Source organism: Hyposmocoma kahamanoa, unplaced genomic scaffold, assembly GCF_003589595.1.
Source record: "Hyposmocoma kahamanoa isolate Upper Pololo Valley unplaced genomic scaffold, ASM358959v1 98972, whole genome shotgun sequence".
Classification (NCBI taxonomy): domain Eukaryota; kingdom Metazoa; phylum Arthropoda; class Insecta; order Lepidoptera; family Cosmopterigidae; genus Hyposmocoma; species Hyposmocoma kahamanoa.
In genome coordinates this window covers 1325426-1335365 of record NW_020655740.1, presented here as the reverse complement: position 1 = coordinate 1335365, position 9940 = coordinate 1325426, and the positions used below count along the sequence as shown (strand labels likewise).

The 9940-nt window shown below is 40.9% G+C and overlaps 1 protein-coding gene across 1 annotated transcript in view; it reads left to right on the top strand.

The window, feature by feature from the left end:
• LOC113238956 (dystrophin, isoforms A/C/F/G/H) overlaps positions 1 to 9940 on the top strand; it is a 429949-nt gene that overhangs the window by 8729 nt on the left and 411280 nt on the right. Inside the window, exons 4-7 of the mRNA XM_026475816.1 lie at positions 3609 to 3762; positions 3829 to 3981; positions 4069 to 4440; positions 4883 to 5012. Coding sequence (XP_026331601.1) covers positions 3609 to 3762; positions 3829 to 3981; positions 4069 to 4440; positions 4883 to 5012 — 809 coding nt within the window. The remainder of the gene's footprint in view (positions 1 to 3608; positions 3763 to 3828; positions 3982 to 4068; positions 4441 to 4882; positions 5013 to 9940) is intronic.

Below are 9940 nucleotides of genomic sequence, written 5' to 3'. Positions count from 1 at the left end.
GTGTGTGTGTGTGTGTGTGTGTGTGTGTGTGTGTGTGTGTGTGTGTGAGTGAGAGTGTGTGTTTGTGTGTGTGGGAATTAACTACTCGTATAATGGAACATGAAGGAGATTTTCGGTTTCCTCATATGACAAAGTCAATAACCTTTTAGTGACCACGTTCTTACATTCGAACTTGTTTAGAGGATAAATATGCAAATCACCATTATATCTGTTATATAAGAAGGGCCCGAGGAAACCGAAGAAGTGATGGTCATAGAAAGTCATTTACTTATTTATGCTAGTTACATCAAATCCTCAGAAAACAGTGTAGCAGATTTTGAATCCCGAAAAACTCAAAAAGATACAGTGGGAATTAAAACAATAATAATATGCTTTTTCGCGAGTTGTTAAAAATGTTGGTGTTCCAGAGATAGATTAATTTGCCTGCAGGTGAAATGCAAAATAGATACATCTCATGGAGAGCAGACCTATACGAGTATGCCTACTCTATAGATGCTTTTACAAATAATTGCTCACAATGGTTCTTTTATGCATTTCCTCATTTTGCAGTCGTTCTTAAAATGTTGAATAAAATAATTGCTGATGAAGCTGTTGGCATCGTAATAGTTCCGTTTTGGCCCACGTAACCATGGGTTAAAAAGAATTTGGTATCAAACATAATTTACTTTAAATCTAACAATGATTTACTGGTTTCTGGCGATTCCAGGTTGCATCACAGCCAGCACAAGACCTTTACCTTGGCGGCGGCAGTCTTATCAGGGAAGCATTATTAAGCAGGGATATGCGTCCTTCCTCTATAGACATAATGATTAATTCCTTATATAATAAGCCCCCAGTACTACAAAACAATATGATTGTTATTTAAAGGAGAGGTTATGGTGGTGGAGCAATTGTCAAGTTCAACTTATTTTTATTTAAGTACTTTAGTTCCTAACATTCTTTATTTTCTAACGAAGCTTTATAATTCAGGGTACAAATATGGTAGTCTTAATTGTTGCAAATCAGCGTTATGTTGTCTTTTACGACGACAGAATAATAAGGTTTATGAAAGGTGTGAAAATATGAGTTTGCTTGGAACAAAGACATAGTGCTTGATTATTTAAAACAATTGTGCCCCAACGAAAATCTAGGTCTTGAATTATTATCAAAAAGCTGCTCTCATGGTTCAAACCCTATCAAAAATTCAGATAAATAATATAAATTAAAATCTTAATTGTGTTAACATCAATAATTGTGTTAGTTCTGAAGCTATTAAAACTTCAAGACCGAATACTTACAATCCCTTACTAAAACTGCCTTTTTATGATTAAAATCCTGAAATTGTGACGTTCGAACCTTTTATTATTAAAATAAAACCACGAAGTCAACATACAATTTTATATTCAGTGAATTAGGGTCGTTGGTACTATGCCTATGTCTAGAGTTTGCCGTCGCAGACCGGTACTTTCCTGCTGATAGTCACAGGGCCGCGGAGGGCGGCCAGCGGGCACGAGGGCAGGAACGGCGTCGAGATGGTGGGCGAATATTGTGTTTGTCCTCCGGTAAAATATCGGGTAACGGAGCACCCTGCGAATCAATTGACAGTCTCAGAATTCGGCTTCTGTTTCCTCCGCCAACATTGTGAACACCCTGCATTTTTGACTATGGCACTACGTAGGAAGTGACCGGGTAGCAGTTTAGCGTGTTTTGTGTTCACAAGCAGAGCGGAGTTACAAAGCTTAATAAAAATGCACTAGAAAGCGATGACTAGTTTAAATACCACCAATATATATATACATACTATCGAAAGACTAGAAGATCTACAATATACGCTTATGATTGGATTGCAGCACAAATGAAATGATGATTAATATTATAATATTCATAAAGCAAGAATAAATGTACATATTTAAATAATGATTTGCAATTTACTAACAATTACGGCTAAGCTACCTACTACACAATAAGATTGAATAACGTTCAACACTTACCAAAACTGGGTGTGGAATGTCACGTTAAACTTTTTCAAATATAGACCCCGAAATACGTCAGGACTCACAACAAATTAATATAAGGATGTCCGCAGCACTGGTGTATATAATAAGTATATAATTTCTTCGCCGAGCACGTAAGACGACACAACTATATTCAAGTGCGAACGCAACACGGGAATCTCTTTCAATGACGGTGGCGGACTGACTGGCGGCCGGCCAGGCGAGGGCCTAGAATGTTCCATACCGGTTCCGCCGGAGAGCTCTCGAGACAATAGCGACCAACGTATAGGGACACTCAGGCTCGGAAATGTAATTGTTAGAATGTTAACATTTTAACTACTAAAATATTAACGATGATTATGTTACTATTATTGATAATTATTTGTAAGTATTAGGATTAATTTGTAAATATAATTAGTATAAGTTAAATTGTATTATAATTGTAAATGCAATCGTATTGTATATAGTTTTAATTAATTACATAATATATTTTAATAATTGTTAATTGTTTATTTTAGATGAAATAAGTAGTTTAAGTTGTAGAATAAACGTACAACGTTACAAAATATGTCCCGCTAGTACTCTATGTTGTTACAAAAATAAGACTGATTGTTTAAGACAGACTAATTCCGTCAACCTGTTCATTCGTTTTAGGAAATCTCATTCTAATGTGACCATTCAGACATTGGGACATTGGATAAAGAACGTGCTCCACAAAAGCGGTATTGACACAGGTATGTTTAGTTCATAAAGTGCTCGCCACGTGCCGACATCTAAAGCCGAAGCTGCTGGAATCAATCTAGATGTAATTAGAAAAACTGCTAGGTGGAGCGCATCCTCATGTTTTTGCGAGATTTTATAATAGGGAATTTGTCTCATGTCCAGATGATTCTTTTGCTCATTGTATTCTTAATACACAAGTGTTGCAAGTACCAACTTAGGTATAGATAGTTTTAGATATATTTGCAGTATATTCTTGAAGAATTGTTATTTTGCATAATATAACTAAAAGTCAATTATTGACAAAGAAAAGGCTTTTTATTTTTAAGCATGGGCAGTTTTAGGCTTTCTACCTTACTTTAAAAATCGACAACGGAAATTGATACAAAGTTTTTAATTATTATTTCGTACATTCATATTTTTACTTGTCTTTAAACTATTCGTGGTGATGGCAGTAGGATGCGAAACAGTACTACATGTGAACATTAATAGCAAGAATTGAGCAGTGAAGCATAATTACGATAGAACTTCACGTACGGGTAAGTTCGTTTTATCATTAATTATACAGAAGGCGGGGCGAGTTTTCAGTACAATTTATCGTTCGATTTGATCATGTTTCTAGGTACACCCACCTGTTTTCTTGCAATGTGTATTGTTGTTCTTACCAATTATTAGCACGGCAAAAAATCTGCTACTATGACAGTGATAATAAAATTTGGCCGACTACCACACCGTCACCGTCGATTACTCCGTCATCTTGAAATAGGAAATTCCGTATACCGTGAGCGTTAGTGCGATGAAATTAACCCAAGATCGCTTCCCGTAACAATTTAGAAACGTTAGTTTCCCAAACTGATTCTACACAAACCCGAATCCGCCCAGGGCATACTTTTTTACGAGTGTGTACTCGTATAGGGTTCTGGCGGAGGCGTGGCACGAGTCGGGCGAGTTGCGCGCGTGGCTGGCGCAAGAGGCGGCTTGGCTGGACGGCCTGGAGCGGCGCCTGCGCCCGCGGCTTCCGCACCCGCACCAGCCGCAAGACGCCGAAGAGATCGCCGACGAGCTCTACGTGAGTTTCCGAGGGTCGCGGTCGGTCGCCGCGGCTGGTGGCGGCTAAACCCGCGCGGCGTTACAGGACCTGGAAGACTACGTGGCGAATCACAGCGAGGAGCGCCTGTCGCGCATTCAGGACGTCGGCCGGCAGCTCGCCGACGCGCACATAATGCCGGACTGGATCCGGGCCGAGGTCGACGCGCTCACCGCGCGGTGGAACGACTTGCGCGCCCAGGTGACTTCTCTTCGACTTTGCCCGCGTTCGGAGCGCGACGAGTCGGGACGTCGGCGCGGGCCTCTGCAGCGATTGTGCGTCCCGCAGGCGAGCGGCCGCGCGGCGCAGCTGGAGGAGATGGCGTCGGCGGCGGCGCGCTCCGAGGCGGCGCTCGAGGCGCTGCACCAGTGGCTCGACGCCGTCAAGGCGCAGGTACTCGTCCGCACGGCGCGAAGGGCCGCTCCGTCGCCGATCGCTACACTCGACCCTCTCGCCTCCGACGCCCAGGCCGACAACCTCGACGGCGACCCGGAGGAAGAGATGGAAAGGGGTCGGCGGCTGTTGCGCGAAGCGGAAGCCGAGGCCGCCGGTGCGGCCGGCGAGGCGGACGAGGCGGGCTCCGCTTCCACAGACGCGGGCGTCGGCGCCGGGCGGCAGGAGCGTGCCGCGCGTCTCGCCGACAGGCTGCGTCTGCTGCGCGTGAGTGCGACGCGATTTTGATTGATTCCTTTCGAGACATTCTCTTTTTACTCTAGAACTCGACTCTCTTAATCTAAACCGGCCCTTAAAATTTTACCGAACGGTATGTAGTCTTATTGGGGCACAAAGGAGACTCGCGAACGAGCCGCATATACCGCAATAACTCGATGGTTTTAAACACATTTGTGTGCTTTTTGTTTCGGTGATATGTAATATTTAAACTAAACAACTCCTTTTGAGTCGGGTTTATATTAACTGAAAAAGAGAAACGCTTTTGCGTATCGGGGTGGCGACCACCGTTTTTTAAAACATTTAATCCTTTTAGGATGTACAATTTACCTAATCGAGCAATTAAATCAACAGAGTCATCTTTCTTTGCATTCATTTCACTGTAGTGCTGATTACGTTAGAAAAATGTGTGAGTAAAGCGTACGGTTCGCAGGAAGAATTCTCTACAGTGGAGGCAAAACTGACGGAAGCAAAGGCACGCGACAAGGAACCAAACGCACAGCCGACAGAACAGGCGGCGGATTTCATGGAGGGTATAGTACATTATTGTCAAGGTCGAAGAAGTAAGCAGTTGCCGGACTAGTGTGAGTTAGAAGGTGCTTATGTAATACGAGTCGAGTAGTTGCCGTTTCTATCATATTTTATATAGATTTTATCATGGAACAGTAACTAGAGAGGACCTGCTGATCTCTACACTCCAGATCGTAGCTTTGAAAAAGATCAATAGTTAGTTTATATTGTATCAATGACCGTGTATATTAATTAATTCCTCTTTTATATGAAATACAAGAAGTTACTTTTTTTCTTGAAATACTATTTAAATAGTAATAAATAAATATTAGATAAAATCACATACGTTGCACCGGTACCAGTTAGTGACAAAAGCACACTTGTATTGTGAAAATCGGAAACAACGACGGTACCACAAACACCTAGGTGACCTACGTACATTAGACCATATAGAAATGTAACTTTCTACAGTGACTCGGCCGGGGATGGAACCTGGGTCCTCGGAGATGGTGACACTATGAAAACTGATATGCATGCCACGCGACTACTTAGGTCGTCGATATTGATCTTGAGCTGAAATTATTTTCTGAACTTTGGCATGTCGTTTGGTGCACGTCGGTAGGGTGGCATCGTGTGTTATGTACAAACTAATTTACAAATTACCGCTTTCCGATATACAGGGTGTAACCGCAAGGTGTAGTCATATTAAAGGAGCCAAACCTATACTTGATCTAGACCCTCTGTGCAAAATATCAAATAAAAATAAGTGACTTTTAATGTTGATATAACTTTAATTATGTTTGTATAAATAGTGATTGTCCGAAACAACCACTGCGTCACAACTCTATTGCTAGTTACGTTACTACGACTTCACAAATTCATTAATGAAACCTGGGCGGCCGCAAGCGGGGCGAAAGAACAGCTGACTACAATTGAAATGCCACTGTAAAAACATGATTTGAATATGTTGATAACACGTTAATATTAAGTAACAAAATCTTTAAATACCTAGAAAAATCGAATTATGTCTAACAATATTATTTTATACCATACCTAGGTACGTACTTATTTACATACAATTTAAAGGATATTTATTTACTTATTAAGCCCGTAGTTACGCACGCCTTCATCGTATACACATTCTACATAATTTTGTATTAATACATTTATTTACGACAATTTTACAATAGTGGATACTTTTTTAATTGGTACTTACCTACTGTGCAATTCATACACGTTTTAATGAATTTCCTACGAATTGTAATTCACTGTTGTACAATGTACGAAATATTGACTTGTTTACGATAATTTTGAATAATAAGTACAATCACTACACGCACTGCTGGCACATTTCACACATTTACAGGTAAGGTTCAAAATGCCGACCTCCATGCAATATGCATATTTCCGTGCGTCGGTACAGAGACTGCTCTACTCTTTGAAGCATCTGCCGAGTGATTTGACTAAACGCCATTTCGATCCGCTGCCTCATTTCTTCTGCGCTTTCACAGGACTCCGCATAAACAATATTTTTATATGACCCCACAAAAAAAATCGAGCGGTGTCAAGTCTGGGGACCACGCTGGCCAGGGTACAGGACCTCCCCGCCCAATCCACTGCGGGAGACGGTCGTTCAGATGGGAACGTACATTTCGAGCAAAATGTGCGGGTGCTCCATCGTGCTAGAAAGTCATCCCGTGTTCCATCACGAGTCTCACGTATTGTGTCACTGGCAGGGCCATCAGAACGTCACCCAAGTCTTCTGTTAGGAATCTTAAATAATTGGCCCCATTCAGACTTGCCGGCAAAAACACTGGACCGATGACGGCACAACCTATTATACCAGCCCACACGTTAATCCGCCACTGGTGTTGAAAATTTGATTCCCTTGATACGCGGGGATTCAAATGAGTCCAAAAATGTTCATTATGCATATTGATAATGCCCGCACGCGTAAATGACGCCTCGTCTGTCCACAGTACCGACGAAGCGAAGTCGGGAGACCTCCCAACCTGGTCGCGGTACCAGCGGCAAAATGCCAAACGTAGATCATAGTCCGCTTGTAACAGCTCCTGCGTTCTTTGAAAATGGTATGGATGCTGGCCATCATCCCGTAGCACACGCCACACACTCATATGGTTCACACCACCAAAGGCTGCCGCAGCACGACGAGTACTTGTCTTTGGATTGCCGAGAAAATGTTCCAAAACATCTGCCTCGAATTCTGGGTCTCGTGAACTCGGCCGGCCTTCAGAACTGGAACCACGGAACGATCCACTATTATGAAGTCTCATAACCATCTTCCTGAAGCATTCCACAGCAGGAAATGGTCGACGTCGATTTTCTGGGACGCCATCAATAAACTTTGCCCAATAAATTTGGCGAGCCTGGCGCAAGCTCCCATCGGCTGCGCCTACGCACAACATCATCTCTTAGTAATCACTATTGCTTAAGCGTGACATAGTTTAAATAAACACAAAAACAAGACACAAACAAAACGATGACACCTATTTAGTCCTCACAACGCAAACGGCAATTACAGACTGTTACAAAAAATTAAAAAATAGCACCTCTGCCTCAGCGGCGGCACATCAAAGGACGCCGACTGAAACGCAAATTTTGGAATATAGGGTAACGTTTTCATAATGTACCTACAGGGTGAAATTAAAATTATTACCATCCTTTTGAAATAAGACCCTTCTCCTGATACAAATTACATCATTACATACACATTAAACGAATACCTATATCCTACGTCTACGACCTTCAACGTTGCACTGCATACCTACGCCTTTGTTTGTAAACAAGCTCTGACCATCACCCGTACCACTTCCACATAATGCAAGAACTGACTGAGTGATTACGGATATACTGCACTAAGGAGGCAGTCACCCATCGGAAACTCACGACGTCCGAAACGAAAGCCTAACACACTAACCACTACACCATGGAGGCAGTCGACTATAGGAATCAAATCCACGACCTCCGAAACGAAAGCCTAACACTCTAACCACTACACCATGGAGGCAGTCGACTATAGGAATCAAATCCACGACCTCCGAAAACAAAGCCTAACACTAACCACTACACCATGGAGGCAGTCGACTATGGGAATCAAATCCACAACCGCCGAAACGAAAGCCTAACACTCTAACCACTACACCATAGAGGCAGTCGACTATGGGAATCAAATCCACGACTTCCGAAAAGAAAGCCTAACGCTCTAACCACTAGACTATGGAGGCAGTCGACTATGGGAATCAAATCTACGACATCCGCAAAGAAAACCTAACACTCTAACAACTACCCCATAGAGCCAGTCAACTATGAGAATCGAATCCACGACCTCCGAAACGAGTCTAACATTAACCACTAATCCACATCACCATGTATAAAATCAAATGCTGGCGGCGAAAATCAAAGGTGATATTTTTGCCGCCAAAGTTGCCGCCAAAGGCTTGCGACTTCGCTACGATTACGTATCGCGTACGCAAGGCGACTAATCTTGATACTTTGTTTATTTAGGTAAGATTTTTTATGGTTTTACACTATTGCTAATTTAAACTATTCTAAAATATTTCTTTAGATGAGTAGATATTATTAGGAAGTAAGAACCTTAATAGGTTCAACGGATATTAATTATTTCAATTTCACCATGTAATAAACCCATACCCAGAAAGTTGTCGTGTGTAGATAAGTCAAATTAAGCGTAAGCCTGTTGTTAGAAACGTGCGCTCAGCAATAGACGTATGTAAGTTAGTAAAGTACTATTTTTTGCACAAGGTTTAGTCCACTGCACTTGCATAGTAAGTACTGGTTGGAAACTTGACATTCTCGCATCTTTGAAGATTTCGGCAATTATCTCCGAAATCCAAGTTTTCTCACGATATTTTCATTTCCAAGCAAGTGATGAAAATTTATTTTATTTTTATTTTTTATTTTTTATTTATGGCACAATGTACAGACATCAGATACAGAAAGTGAGGAAAATAAAAACACTTAAAAATTAATACAACAGGCATATCTGTGCCCAATTATTACTGTGCTCAACATTCATTTTAAAACATTTAGATATACTTAAACAGACACTAAATCAATCATAAAAAAAAAATTAAATTAAATTAAAATTACAATAATTAATTCGTGGTCAACGATCAAAACTAATTTCTTGACGTTTACCGACCTTCAGGTTGCACCTTTACGATGAAAGTGTCCCAATACAAAATTTCAACTTTTTGGGAATAAAAAAGAAAATAAGATTTCAAGTTTTTTCATATTTTCATATTATTTTATTTATTACCTACTCTTGAAGTACTAAAGGTGATGGCCTTATTAGTCTTTGAAAATAATGAGGAAAAATGGAACTTTACAACTGAAAATTGTTTCTGATCATTTTAATGTTCAACAATTTAAAAACATAATTTACAAAAACTAGTCGCCAATAGGTCTTTTTTTTAACGATTTTTTGTTATCATTTAACGTATTAAGAATTAAGTCTTTTTAATGTTCATCAGCTAAGCAAGATGTCATAACCCTTGATATTGTTTTGTGGTCCCTGTTTCACAATTAAAAAAGAAGAAAGTCCACGAAACAAAAAAGTAAGTCCCTTTAAAAAGTAAGTTACTAAAAAATTTTTTTTTTTTAAATATTAAGCGACGGGTCGAACAAGTCGTGTACCCGGTGGAAAGCGTCACGCCTGTCCATAACAGTAGCACTGCCGCTCGAAGGCTACTGCTACGGCGTCCATCTCTCTGAGACATAGTTGACAAGTCCCATGTGCCTGTAATTTCACCAGCACCCTTACCCTTCAAAACTGTAACACGGTAATGTGGCAGTACTACCCTGGACGAACTCACAAGGAGCTCTACTGCTACTAGTGATTTTTGAATATGATTTTCGGAACGAAAATGGCTCAAATGCTAATCCGTCAGTGCAGTGGCAGCGTGTTGTCTTTGCAAATGCAGATTCAACAATAAATGCG